Source organism: Falco biarmicus, chromosome 4, assembly GCF_023638135.1.
Source record: "Falco biarmicus isolate bFalBia1 chromosome 4, bFalBia1.pri, whole genome shotgun sequence".
NCBI classification, from domain to species: domain Eukaryota; kingdom Metazoa; phylum Chordata; class Aves; order Falconiformes; family Falconidae; genus Falco; species Falco biarmicus.
The window spans coordinates 17,179,433-17,194,370 of NC_079291.1; the positions used below are offsets into that span (position 1 = coordinate 17,179,433).

A 14,938-nucleotide genomic window follows, 5' to 3' on the forward strand; every position below is an offset into this window, starting at 1 on the left:
CCATAAGCTTTTTTTGGAGTAATGGTGTTCTCAAGCAATGCACTGATTCCAAACATGGGGGCTAAATACTGAAGGTCATACAGGCAGGCAGCACTCTTTGTAAGCATACATTTACTTGGCTCTCTTCTTGCAAGCAGTTGTTGGCATGTAAATGGGTGGCCTGTGTGGCCAGGGTCAATCTGCCAGTATGGATAGGTATTGTAGGTTGTTTTGTTTGGGTTTTTTTGTAGTGGACCCCTAAGTAGAATACTCAAGTTAGTGATAGGGTCTTCAGAAGTACTCGGTGTCTCTTCAAAAAGGGTATGCAAATCCCATTGTTACCACTTAAAATTAAACTGAGGTGTGGTTAGGATTTGAAGATGTAAATTAGGTAACCAGTGTGACAATAGTGAGTAAATTCCTGATTTTACGTGGGTTTGTGATAGTAATTGTAAACCATGCTTTGACTTGAGTAAGACCTTAATTTATGTCAGTACTGAAAATAAGCTCGATAACTTCACTTGTGGACACAATCTGGTATATTGTGCAGACTCTACTACTGACAGTGTTAGGACTAAAAAAGCTCAGAAGAGAAGTAAATGTGATTGTTATTAATTTAGGACTTGCATGAAATGAAATCACTGCATCTGCTGTGTTACTGTAATGATATACTGTATTAGTGTATTAGTATTGACAATATACTGCATCTTACTCAGAATTACATGTTAACTTCTTCCATTTCCAAGTAGACGACTCACCGGTGGATTCATAAACTGATGCAACAGATTTCTCTAACAGAATAGCCACAATATCTCTGCTTCCTTTTAGCAAATGCATTATACAGTTACAGGAAACTTTAAAGCTGTGAATACAGAACTTGTACTGACCTCTATCAGAGGACGAGATACAAATCTTTGCAGAGTCAACCTCTTCTCTACCCAAATGATTAGAGCATTTGGTTCCACTTCTTGGTTTTAAACATTGTTTGCCACCTGTATCCTACTGATAATACCTTTTTGCAATAGGTGTTAAAAAAGAAGATGCTGTAAGCAGTACTGAAGGAAAAACCACAAAAACGTGTAAATATCACTGGAGTCTTGAGATCTGCTTTAAAACAGTTAGTTTACATTTCTTTCAACTAAATGTCCTTCTCTGATTTTTAATGTTTGAGGGAGGCCTGCAGGTTGGCGTGCCTGAAGTTATTTGTGGTACCCTATTTTTCACTTGGCGGCCTTCCCTCAAGCTTTTCATCCTTATTAACTGAGCTGGTCATGCTGTTTGCAGCCTCACTGGTAATGGTGACCCAGAGTTGCAGCGATGACTGGGAGGGAAGGACCTTCTCATGATGCTGGTAGCTCTGTAATGCTCTGTAGATTTGCAGAGTCTCTCTGCCCAAGCAAACCTCTTTCAACATCTAGAGATTAATCACCTACGGGGCTTGTAGATTAATTTTATTAACAGGTACATACCAGATCATTAGTTCAGGCTTTTGGCTTGACCTTGTGCTTTTCCTGTTCTCTTCTGACAAGTAGAAGCATATTTATAAATAGTAAATAAAGTGAAAATGGGATTTAAAAATGAAAAGAATGCTATGACGTATGAAAACCACGTTGTTATTTAAATAAGTGAGTAGTTCCAAAGACACATTTTCCCAAATTGCTTTTTCAAGATTTTTTTTCTGTCTAATTTTTTATTACCTTTTTTTCCTCTACGATGTAAATTCCCATTTAGTTGTTATGCTTGGTATATAGTTTATTAGATGCTCAGCAGGTAGTTTACAATGTATTTTACACTGATAGTACAATTGCAGAGGTTTTGTTTGTGCTTTAGGATGTAAAACCAGAAAAATAACACTCCTCAGCTGGTCCTGTCAAATCAGAGTATTTGAGGGAATGAATCTTCGTTTCTGGCTGTGTAGGCTCATTAATGGGAGCAAAGGCAGAACAACCCACCTAGCAATCCATTAATGGAGCTTTGTAGCCTTTCTGTTTATGAGGAAGCATCACGAATGACCCATTAGGTTAGAGAACTATGCAGAAAGCCATGCTCCTCTGGACTTTCCCAAAAGGCAGCTAGTAGGGCATCAGAGGAATCTGCTGACTTTCGTGTGTTGGGTCCTATACTTGTTAGTAAAAGCTAGCACCTATGGGTCGTGACAAAGTTTTCTTAATTTTTCAGGATCTATGGCAGTTGGGCTGGTATGTTTTGTTGCTTTGTGGCAAAAATGCAAATTGTGAGCAGAAGTGTGACTCCTTCAAATTCCTACAAAAAGAAAGGCAGGAGAGCTGCTGTCTCTTAATACTGTATTGCTAACGGTTCATTATAAACGTTCCCTGCACATCTGAAAGTGAATTGTAATGGGCTGTAACTGTGGCACGAATATGTGCTGTATTTCAACTTGAAATCCATTGCTAATTAAATCTGAATGCTATAGCAACAAAATGGTGACTGATCTGTGCATCTGGCTTAATTTTTCATTCTGAAATAAGATGAAGCTGAGGTTTTTATTTTAAAGTCTGCAGAGGACTTTCAGTGACAAAGTCACTGACTTTCATGAATTTTGCCTTTTGGTTTCTTCACAACTGGTCAGTTAATGTCAGTGGAAGCTTTATGTCTTGTTTATGTGGGTCTCTAGGCAGGAGCATCTCCTACCGGTACTGCTGTTAGCAGCTCCTTCAGCACAGAGTATAAGGTTTGCATTCCCTGAGAGAAACCATGGTGTGACACAGCATATTACTGCTTTGTAAAAAAAAAAAAGCTTGTGTGGTAGCAGCCACCCTCAGCTGGATGACAGCAGCATATGAATCCAGCCCAGTTCTTGAGGCCATTGGTTGCTCTATCAACATTGCTGGGACGTAAAACGTTTGGGCTGGGAGTCATGCAGGCTGGAGCGTGACTTAATGACAGCTACGAGGTGTGGTCAGTGACCAGCCTGGTGACATGAGATGCTTAAATTTTTTTTTTTTGCACAGGGTGAGGTGACATGAGATGCTGCTTTTTGTGCAAGGTGACAACATCGAACAGCGTCCTACCAGCTTGCAAACCTGAAAATGTTGAGCTTTTAACTAGTGGTGTTTAACTTTTTTTAAAAAAAAATAAATAAAATAACGTCTGGATGGGTTTAAATTGGTGAGATAATTGATACTGTATGGTTGTTCTGGAGTATTCTCCCCATTTAATGGTTGTGAGATATTTTGTTTAAACAAAACACCATCAATCCCTCCAATTAACTGTTTTGTTTATTAGGAGTGAGGAAACTCTTGGTTTTGTTGTTAAGACTTCTGTCAGTTTTTCCTTACTTTTAAAGGTGGATAGGCTTCACTGAGTAGCAGTGTTGCCAGAGGCCACAGCTACTGAAGGAAGCAAATTAACATACAGTATGTTAATTTGTTTTCCCTGTCCTTCAGTTACAGTGAGGAGGGTCTAAATATTTCAGTGACTGAGACTTTGGATTCCTGCTTCTTGCTACACAACAACAACAAAAGCTATTTATAGCAATAACAGTTAGCAGCGATACAGCAGCCTCAGACAGCTATAGGCAGCGTCTCACCATGACCACAAATGTTAACTGCTTTTGCACTGAATGCCTCTGTGAAAACAAAGAGCACTGAGAAATAAAGATCAAAGCAAAACCAAAAGAAAGATTTTTTTATTGCTATGTTTTACTTTGCTGGCAGACCAGAGCAAAGGTTTTCTGAACATTTAAAAGATGAAAAAGGTGAAGAATCCCAGAAGCGATTTATCTTGAAGCGAGATAACTCTAGTATTGATAAAGAAGACAATCAGGTTGGTTCTCGGTTCGAGAGTTGCTGAAATTTGTTCTGTTTTTGAAGGTGGGCTGACTGATGTTATTGTTGTTCTTTTGTTGTTGCTCTCCTCCTCCCCTGTCCCCCTCCCCGCCTCCTTCGGCGTACGTACCACCATGGGTAGCATCGAGCCCTGGCGTGGCCGCTTCAGCCGTGGCAGTGTGTGGGTTTGCATGGGTGGTTTGCTTGGCGCAGGACTTGCTGCATGCCCACGGGAGGGGGAATGCCAGCGGCTCTGGGCTGCGTGGAAGGCTGTGTCAGTCGCATCTCTCAATGTCTTGCCTAACTATGGCAGTTTTTCCGCTCCCTACAGCTTCCTCCTTCCATTGTACCTATTCAGAGTTGGATTTCAGTATGGACTGATGATAAAGTGATGTAGCCCAAAAAGGAGAGAGGAAATAAAATATATTAAAAAAATAATGCCCTAAGCAAACATGTGATGGTGAGGGCAGGTTGATTTTTGTTTTTTCTTTTGAAACCATCCTAAATTGTTTTGACCAAAAATAAATCAGTTTCATCTTTTAGTTCCCTCCCTCCTCCTGTGCCCTCACCACCTTTTACTGTCTGTGTAAACTTACTTGCTTGTTGTGCATGTACTGTGGCAGACGTTCCCCCTCTGTGTTGCCTGTGCCTTAACACTACCTTACCTTAGGTGAGCCCAACGAGTAGGGGAGCGCCGGGGAAACGTGTGTGTTTGTGCTACCTTTAAGAGTGGGTGTTGTGCTGTTTCAATCCAGTGCAAGCTGTGTATGTGGAACATATTAACAAAAAAAAACCAAAACCAAAAAAAACCCCCACAACCCAAAAGTTTTCTGATGTGTATTGCTTTTATGTGAAAATTCTCACAGGTAAGATGACAGTGTATGCTTTTTTTACTTAGGTTATATTTGTGGAGGGACCTGCCAGTGAGTCTCTCATTTCCACTCTCCTTCATGTTTTCAGTAAAAGACTGATTTTTCCTTTCTTTCTTCTCCCCCCGCCCCCTGCCTTTTATTTCCTTGACTTTCAGTTGCACATAGCAGCCTTTCCAGTTATGCTGCATCTGATTTGGTTCCGAAAACAAACCCCAAGCATTCTCAGGGTGTGGTGAACAGGGGGATCAGCCAAAGGAAAGCAGCGTGACCTCTCTCTAGGTGCTGGGGTGCAGGGGGAGAAGGAGCGGTACTTGAAACCCAGTTGCCAGTGCAGCATTTCTTGCCGGGGGTCCTCTTCTCCTCTCCTTCCTCCTATGGCACAGCCGTTTTCGTGCACTGTGATTTATCAGGAGGCACAAATGGCCCTTTTCCCAGCGAAACTGCAGTGGAGGGTTACTTATGGTGTAGAAATGCTTAAAACCGTCATGCAGAACATCTGGGACTTCTCCTTGTGCACATAGGACTCAGTGGGTTTCTTCTAGGGTTTGCAGTTTAGCTCTTGCAGCTTAGTTTCCCTTTTTTCTTCCTTGATTTTGTAGGTAGTGCAGCGCTGCTTGCCCTCCTGCTTCTTGCAGCCAGCAGGAGAGTCAAGAAATCTTAGCAGTTGAGAGCAATGGCACTTAGGCTTGGGGTGAGAACACCCAGTTTTAGGACAAGGGGTCCACAAAAGCCCTGCAGAAAGCCTCAGTCTGGCCACCTGCTCTACAAACCCATGGGCAGTATCTAACTGGAAATCCTTAGGCACCAGCCTTGCAGGGCGCTTCATGTAGGAACGACAGCTATCGTTTTCATGCTTCGTTTGTTTAAGTGAACATTTATTATTCTCAGCTGACAGTTACTTAATGGCAGTTTTTAACAGCTCAACTTATATAACCCTCCTGGTTTTCTTTCTGCTCAGCAAAACAGAATTCTTCCATTTAGAGATGACAGACGAAGTAAATCAATTGAAGAGAGAGAAGAGGAGTATCAGAGAGTGAGGGAGAGAATATTTGCACAAGATGTGAGTAGTTGTTTTAATTGCCTCTTTAGTGCCATACCTTCGCCGGTAGTCAGACAGTTTTGCCCCCCTCCAACATGAACACCGCAGCCGGACTGACCCTGTGGAGCTGGAGGTGACAGGGAAGGGCGATTGGTGCAGATGGTCTAAGAGGAGCTTGAGAGGTGTGGAGGTTGGCTTCTGGAGAAGGAGGTGATGAGAGTTGCAGGGAGAAGGGTAGAGGAGAGATCAGGCCCAGCATGTTGTCTGGGGAGTGCTTATCCTGTTTCTTTGAATGTTCATATTTGTGTGGTCTAGGTTTCCTTCTTTTTCCCTTCTCTTTTTCCAGCCAAAGAGCAGTGATTTAAATGGACACTCTCAATAATTTCATGTAGCTATGTTATTTCATATTTGTTTTGAGCTGGATCAAATTTTGTAAGTGTCCTTCTGCAGATCCTCCTCATGGTTTTGTTTCCTTGGACTGGTGCTGTAGCACTAGGACACTAAGAACAAAGAAAAGCCAGAGGTTAAACATGGAGTTGCATGGAGTTTTTGGAAATGACCGATTTAGGAACTGTATTTCTGCCATCAGAAAGAGTTGGTCACATTGATGATTTTATTCTGAAAGGAATAAAAAGAAATAGGCATTATAAGTCCTGCCTTTACCAAAAAAACCAGAACTTGCATAACAAGCTATGTTGCTAGAGGAAAACATCAAAATTTGAAACATCTGTGAGCAATACCTTATGTTCCTGAAAGAGGAGGAAAATCATAATTTGCTATACTACTGTAATGATGGGGTCCGAAAAGGAAAAAAAGAAAAAAAGTCCACATTTTGTTTTATCTTGGATCTCAGTGCAAGATCTGCCGGCTAGAGGAACATGGGAATGAACACAACCCAATTAAAGCTATTACTGAAAATCATACTTGACAGTGTCCTTTTAAATTAAAACTGTTCATATGTTGCAGGGCTAATAGTACTATTTTAGATACCCTTTTATTTTGCTCTGGTTTTGGAGTTGCACACATCCAAGTGACTTTTCTTTAGCAGAATACATCGTATAGTTTTAAGGTGTGTGTTGTCTCTCAGTTGTGATAAGGAATTTTGCTTTTTAGTAAGTAGCTTGCCACATCTAGATTTTTTTAGCCTCGCACTTTTTTTTTCTTGACTGAGACACTTCTAGTAAAAGCAGAGACCTTTTGGTTTACTTTTTGTTTTCAGCATGTGAGTCTGATGTAAATACTGTCACGATATATATGGTAGAGTTGAGTCACTCAAGGGCTGCAAAAGAAAAGTCTCTTTGCATCCTGTTTCCTGTATGAAAGTTGCTGTTTCTGGGTTATTACAAAGGAGCTTGTGCAAAAGCAAAAAATCTTTGGGTTTTGAAGCAGACTTCAGATGAGGCAAAATGTTGTTTAAAAATACCATATGGAAAGTTGTTGCCAAAATAATGCAGTTTCTATCACAAGCAGCAGCTAGAAATGCCAGGCTTGGAAATGGAGGTGTCTGGAAAAGTGTGCTGAAATTGGCTCCACAATGTGCTGCTGGTTTTGTCTTGAGATGCTTGAGTTTTAAAGACAGGCAATCAGTGAGCATTTTAATTGCCCACAGCAGGAGGTTGTTGTGGTCCATTGGGTTAGCATCTCTAAGTGGCAAGTCCTAAGTAACAGCGTGGTTTGTGGCAGGCAGTATAAATGGATTGGGAGTGAGCATTTGTAAAGATGAGCAATGTTAGATATCTCTCCCTCTCTCTCTCATACCCACTCATTTGCGCTCTCTCTCTGCTGTTGCAGGTGTTAGTGAGATCATAGTGCAGTGAATTGCAGCAAGCTGTACTAATAATGTCAACAGGAATATGTGTCTTAGCTGAGCTTTTTGAGTGGAGCACTCCTCACAGATATGAGGTGTTTTTAGGATGATGTCAGTGGCTGCGGTGGTGGACAATGGTTTTTTTGGGGGGGTTTTTTGGGGGGTCAGTTTTAGGAAAGAGAGCAATGGCTTCCTGTTATAGGTAGCTACTTACTGCATGTAAGACTTTATAATTTTGAAGCCCTCTGCAATCATTAATTAATCCAGTTCTCCCCAGGTTTCTCTGAGGTAGGTACCTAAGCCTTGTCATCCTGCAAATTATAGCTGTAGAAAGATTGACAGGGAGGGATTAATCATGTGGTATTTTTATTGTCTCTATACTGTTTACACTGCCGTAGCCAAGCCTTTATCAGTGCCTTGCTTATGAACCTTAGCAAATGGATTATAGATACTTCACTTCTAATTAGAGTGTGCATGAAGAGAGCTTGCATGAGAGGTCCCCAAAGGTCATGAAGGTCAAGAGTACTGCTATACCTTGTTGCACCTAGCACCCCCTCTCTAAACATGTCTGAGGTACCCGAAACTCCTTGGGTAACACATCAGCCCAAAAGTTAGGAAGAAAGGGCAGTCTGGTTACAGGGACAAAGAGTTCTGTCCATATTTCAATTGCTGTGAAAAATGTCTTAACCTGGGCCCCCACATACCAGCCAAGGAAAGCTTCCTTGTCCTTCCTTTGCTTTTGCAGCACTGTAGTATGCCAGATATCTTCATTTCCAAGTGGGAAGATTTTAGCAAAAATAAATATGTTCATGAATAATGTCATCATTGTAATAGTCCTTATGATTATTAGTCTGATATTAGTCAGTTTAAATTATACTTTCTGGCAAGTTTTCCATCTGCTGTGTTGGCCATCATAAATCTTGACAAGGGGAGCTGGAGGTTTTAATGACTCCAGTCATGTGTAGAGTCATAGCAAGTGACAGGGATTGAGAAGCATGTTAATGTGATATCTTAATAAAAGGATCAGTGAAGAAATAACTAGTTAACAAATGTGATCATTCCAGCTCACTGAAATAAGAACTACAAAGTGCACCTCAAACTTTTCAGGCTGCTAACAGTAAAACAGTGCTGCACAAACTCTGTTATGCTCAAAGCTATTTTCAAGGTTATTTTTTAATTGCAAAGCCTACAATCTTCCTTGTAAACCTTTAAAACATGGCGGGTTTTTTTTGAAACTGAGTTGTACCGTTGGTGATTTTTACAACCAAGTGCACTGGAGCAGAGGACCTGGGGTATCTGGGTCTTGCAAAGCAGTAGTTTCTTGTCTGAACTGCTTTGATTACTCTTAGCAAGTTGAAAAGTAATTGTCCAAGACAGACAAAGAAACAATCTAAAAGAATAAAAAAAGTACGTGTTGTTCTTTCCCTATGCATTAACTCAGACTGTAGATTTAACTGAGGAATCCCAAATGCATGCGTAAATGGTACACTACATTTGGCTTTTAAGCATGCAGAAAATTGATTCTAAAGACTAGCAATCAAATTACATGGGGGAAATTTCATTCTTCAAGGTTAATGCAATGTATAACCTCATGAGCCAGAATCACATAAGGACCATCGTTCATAAATGTATTCTCTAGTAATCATTGTGTATTCACTGAAAAATGTAGATGTTTTATTACTTACACAAATGTTGCCCATGGTGCACATGGAACTTATTAAAGGAAATACGCCATGCTTTTTGTTTTTTGTTATTAATTGTTATGACTATTTTTGAATAAAGAATGTATTCTGAAGAGCTGGATCATTTACATAAAATAAACCATGATTCTCCTACTTAAGAAAACACTGGGGATCTCTATCACCCTTTGATTAAAGAGAGTAATGAAAGAAATATTTGAAAAGGTAGCTTCGGACTGTCCTATCCTTCTAGTAGGAACAGATTAGGAAGAAGAGGGTTTAAAATTAGTAAAACCAAAACAAAGGCATGCCTCATGTTGGCTTCCATAAACCCATAGGTACTAAAATTCCCATGCTGCTGTACAGAGCTTTAGTTAGTGGCTGCAAATTGAGCAATAAGCATTAGTTGGAAGCCTGAGATCTATCACGTCTTGTTAACTGACATGAAAATGATCACCTGATGGTATCCACTGCAGGATATTGCTGCGTGTTAATAGTTATCTGGGTTGGCTAATGTAATTAAAAACAAGAGCAGCAACCCCCAGTGTACCTAGTGCACTGGCAGAGCTGATTCGTGTTTTCCAGTTAGGACTTTAAAAGGTTCTGAAAAATAGGAAGAGTGAAATACTCATTTCATAAATGCCAATTAGTCATACAGAGCATCCTCATGGAAATCTTGCACACAAAGGTCTCCAAGGAGGCAGATTTGTAGGTAATCTTACATAACTTTTTTCCTTTTGTAGGTTTATTGTCAGTGTCTTTGGGTATACAAGAACCAAGTGTTTTAAGAATGTTTATGACAGCAGCTGTGCTGTGTACTTAAGCTTTCCTGGTGTTTTAAATTGAGCATTATCGATGCTATAGATCAGGAAAGTGAGTCCTGACCTTGTAGTAGCTAAATTGCTATCCAGAGCTGCTTAGCTATCTGATTTTTAACAGTAGGAATAATGTAATAAAAAAAAGTGCCTGTCTTCTCTGCCTTTCAGCCTTACACCTGTACTGAAACATAGTTTCCAGGGTTTGTGTGGCCCTGTGCCAGCATCATCAGCCAGGAGGACAAATGGAGTTGTTATGGACTCTGTCTTGTAAGACTAACGCAGTTGATAGAGGTTCCCATGAAGACCCTAAAAAGGGAGCAGACCTCTCCACTTGCTTGGTAAAATAGAAAACCCAGATATTTATTCTGCCTTATGCCCCAGTCTCTTTAAAAACTTGGAAAAGTAAAATAAATAAAAAAAAGCCAGACAGGTGCATGCCCCTTTGCTTTTGTAACTTTGTGGGGACACAGACCAGTACTCCAGTCTTAGCAAAGGTTTTTACTTGCTTGTTCTGGAAGAGTCACTATAATGCTGCTTTGGAAATGTGCAGTGAGGTCAGTGCACAAATGCCTATCATGAACCTCAAAGTGAAGATGCAGCCCCACAGCTGAGGTTGTACAGGCCCACAGGGTGATTTCACTGTGCTCGTAGGTAGGTAGACTATGCTGAAGTCTGCACAGCCATGTTGTTAATGAAACCTTGTAAGGTACATAAAATGGGAAAAGAGACAGTTGTAAAACCACTAGAATCCTTTGTACATGGAACAGTTTGTGTCTTGTCTCGGCCCAGGGTGAAAGCCTAGGTCTGCTGTAGCTGATGGAGATTTGGTCCCTGGCAATGGAGATCTTGCTGCTGATATCTAGGGGTTTGTGCTAAGGAGAGACGCACTCGCCACCAATGCAGCCCAGAGCCTTGTGTGTTTAGTAGGAGTGCAAGGTGGGAGCTTGCCTGGGAAGACCAGGGAGGTGTCACATGTTCCCTGATGCGGATGCTGGGTGGGCGAATTACAGCTTTAAAGAGAAAACAGGTTGCATTCTCAGGGCTGAATTCCTTTCTTGTGTAAATTGATGGGATGGCACTGGCTTCGGTGCCAACGGAAAATTTTGCCCATGCATCTGCTGGAGCACTGGAATGAGCAGGGTGTTGCTTCTGGTGTTGGCCAGTGCTCTGAGTAGGTTATAAGCCCACCCTTTTCCAAACAGAAAGATCCCAAATCTGTGCATAACGCATGCTGTTAAAATCTGGCACAGCTAATGATGGCATTGCACTATTCTTTGAGCTGAGTCCCGTTATTACAGAAGTAATGGGTATGATCTCTGGTGCCCTCCTCCCATTGCCAGCCTTTTGTTTAAATTCAGTGCAAGTACTGACTATCCTTTCTTCTCTACCTCAAGGAGATATAATCCAGTGACAGCTACAAGGCACTTTCTGTAGTGAACATGAAATAGGAGGGAAAGAAAAAAAATCAAAGAAGGAGAATTATTCATGGGAAATTGAGCACAGCTTCATTTCTCTGCATAAAAAATTAAGTAATGGTAAAAGAATTATATACTTGCCCATAGGATTTATTTCTTCTGAGCCCTTCACCTTTCTTGGGATCTAAGTCCTCCAGCAGAGAACCTTTTTGCAATAGACTATTATTGTTTAATATTATTATTAAGATGGCTATCATCATTTTATATCTCAACATGGGTATGACTGTTTCCTCTCTAGTTATAAAATGTGAAATCACATACTATTTCTCAGTACTGCAGTATCTTCTCTCCCTTTGAAGAACTTTGTCAATCCTGCATGCTTTCCTTCTGTTTTTCCTTCTTACCTGCAGCTCTGTGCTTTTCTGCTATCTTATTTGAGGTGGTAGGGCAAACCAGTGGAACCTTACGTTATTTAGGAAAAATGTTTTTCCCCTCAAATGGTCAGTATTTTGCACATACCGCCTTCTGACCTCAGGACTGTGAAATTTCAGTTTGTTTCGAAACTGAGACCCCTCGTTGGCAATGTGTTGTAATGCATGGAATTTATTTTACTGGCCTGACCTTATTCTTGACCTTTTTTCCCTCTTGTCTTCTGCAAATGCAAATGGTGCATGAATGGAAATCCCCTTAAGCCTGAACAGGGGAGGTAATTCTAAAATCAAGGAAGGAATTGGAACAGCAGAGCATATCTAGAACGTCTGATACAATGCCTTTTTTATTTTTCAGTCAGTTTGCTCCCAGGAAAACCTTTTTGTGGAAAACAGGTAAAAAATAGCTTTTTATTTTTGTGTTAAACTTAGCGTTTTCTTTTATTATTTTGTCTATCTATAGTTCTATAGTTTATCCTAATGTGAAGACTATTGAGCAAATTTGTGATTTGTATTATCTGCAGTGCTTTGTGCTTGAAGAGGGAGGAAGAGAGATTGCCTTGCAGTATTGTGTCTGAGCAGATAAGGTGTTACTGCTTCTTTCCTGAGACTTTGCATTACAGTCTAAAAAGCAGATTGTGGGAGGGAGGGGGTGCCCACCTAAGGTTTCATTTCAAATGGCCAATCTGTCTTTGGAGTGCCTTTAGAATTTAACTTATCGATCTTTAAAAAGCACTCTAGCAGTGGCTGGATGATGATATTTATGAAACACCACGCTTGTGTTTCTGTTGTTTAACATGCTTTCCTGTGGGGCTGAGCGGCAGCGCTGACTTCACTTGGTGCTTGCGAAGGTTCAGAAGTCCCCCAGACCAGACCTGCTTTGCTGCTGCATTGCAGTAATGGAATGGTGATATCTGAGCCAGCTGTTACCTTGCATTACTGTGTGATACTTCTGGATGTTCTTTTCATTATAATAAATCCACTTAAAGCAAAGGAAGAAGAAACCGTGTTTAAGATCTACAAAATATGAAGTGTTAGCTCCATAGCAGCCATAAGTTAGCTTAACTGTGTTGAAGATCCTGGGAACTGTGCATCTTTATGGCAGATAAGGATTTTAACCAAAAAGCTGGGAATTTCACTGCTGAGTGTTTGAGCAGTGCTATCCCAGGTCTGTCCTGGCCAGGTTTTAAAACTAATTATCATCCCCTTGAAGAAGGGGAGGCTATCTTTCACAGTATTTCTATCTCTGTCCGTCCTCTTGTCTGTCAGATGTATTTATGGGTGAGGCTGTTCCCATGGAAAATGACTCCACAGTAAGGGTATAAACCGGCTTCCCTAATGGACAGTCCTAAAAGTGGCATGAGGGAAGGCCCTCAGGAGGTAACAGCCACTGTCATCAAACCACCTTGTATTCTGAGACCCAGGGATATTGCCTCTGCTACTTTTTCTGTATTGTGACTGTGGAGATATGTTTTATCAAAATAAATCAAAATTGCAACAAAGGAACCCAAAAAGCAAAAAGCAGATGCTCCCATAAACTGACTCTTCCCTGTCTGGAGAGATTGGGATGATAAATATCATGTAGTTGTTCATGTTCCCAAGTCAGTATGGAAAGTGCTCAGACACTGCGCTGCTGAGGGTGGGGTGGGGACCTTTATGGGGTAAACCACGAGCTTCATAGACAGGCCTCCACTGGTTTTATGCATTCGATCCCACACCTGTGTGCGGGAAAATGTGGCCAGTTCTGGTGTTTGCACATGGTTTGCTTTGCTTGAACCCCTGAGCTGGCTGACTGGCTTTCCTGGTGGGAAGATGCATACCCAAGTGGAGACCAGTAACGGGCCAGGCTGGAAACTGGGCTTCTGTTACTGCCTACGCTGTTGTTGTCAGGAGAGAGACTTCAGCTGCGTTCCTCAGAACACTGCTTTTTCTTGCTGCATGCCTTACAACGTTCAATGAGGTAAAGCGCTGAAGCTCGTACTTAGCTCTGTGCACATGAGTGATCTTGTTGATTTGCTGTGTTGAAAACTAGGTATGTGTTTAAGTGCTTTGCCTTTCTTTTTCATCAGAGAACCTGAGCATTTCTCTGAGCTGAAGACATTTCCAAGCGACTTAGCAAGTGCTTAAAATTATACATGCAGTATTTTGCTGGCTTGCATTTTTATGTTCTTATTAGGTGACATTTTTATGAATTTTCTTTTGGATGTAGATGTATGGTTCCTTGCCTTCTGAGAATTACCTTGCTCAGTAACAGGAAATGTTACATGGCCTTCAGCCTCCCTGGCTGACATTTCTTATGTTCATGTGACTGTGCACAGTTATGGGGGGTGGGGGGGTGGGGGGTCGTGGCAGGGGACACACACACAACATGGCTATCAATTTTAGCCTTGTTCTTTTAAACTATGAATCTAGTATAAGTTGGAAGATGGTGCTTGATATTAAATGTAGCTTCACAGACCAGATAAATTGGAATTACCATGTCTGTTACCATAATCTTTCTTTTCATTTTTCAGTAGGCTGTTGGAAGACAGTAGTGTATGCAATGATACCCATAAGAAAAGACAGCTGTTTAGGTTTGTATGACTTCATTTAATATTCATTTCACAGTAACTCTCACTTGTGATTCTGTCTGTGTCTTCACCAAGGGAGACCTTGACAGGTATGTCATTTTTCTGGTTGGAAAGATGCATGGAGAATGGAGTTCTTACCCTGCTGATCGCACGCTCCCTGAATGGGGAGGTGGCAATGGGACCCTTTCCTTTGGTTTTACAGATCATTAAGTCGGGAACCATATGAGTTTTTCAGCTGCCCAGCTGGTCAAACTGCCACAATTTGGGGGTTACTGTGACTGGTGGAAGTTCATTTTGCTCTAGTATATCCAACAGGCATGTTTCGCAGACTAGTGCCCAGACTGACCTTTTTTCCTTTCATTCGTTTATTAAAAGCTGAAGTAGAATTATGATGAGGTGAAACTGATTGAAGTTCCCTTATCTAAAGCAGTAATATTTTGAAACCTTTTTTCTGTGAACTTTGTCTTCCAAACTCCAATTCCTTCTGCCCAGAAAACATTCAGATGTATCCTGTATCCCAAATCTTGTCCCAAGCCACAAGCA

At 41.1% G+C, this 14,938-nt stretch overlaps 1 protein-coding gene across 19 annotated transcripts in view; it reads left to right on the forward strand.

Moving 5' to 3' along the window:
* The window catches only part of ARPP21 (cAMP regulated phosphoprotein 21), a 146,083-nt gene that overhangs the window by 62,954 nt on the left and 68,191 nt on the right, over positions 1-14,938 (forward strand). For 9 of the 19 annotated variants that reach the window (XM_056337997.1, XM_056337995.1, XM_056337996.1 and 6 more), the window contains exons 10-13: positions 3,657-3,765; positions 5,598-5,699; positions 12,184-12,221; positions 14,339-14,398. In XM_056337997.1, the coding sequence (XP_056193972.1) occupies positions 3,657-3,765; positions 5,598-5,699; positions 12,184-12,221; positions 14,339-14,398 (309 nt within the window). The remainder of the gene's footprint in view (positions 1-3,656; positions 3,766-5,597; positions 5,700-12,183; positions 12,222-14,338; positions 14,399-14,938) is intronic. The other 10 variants (XM_056337999.1, XM_056338000.1, XM_056338003.1 and 7 more) reach the window with 4 other exon arrangements.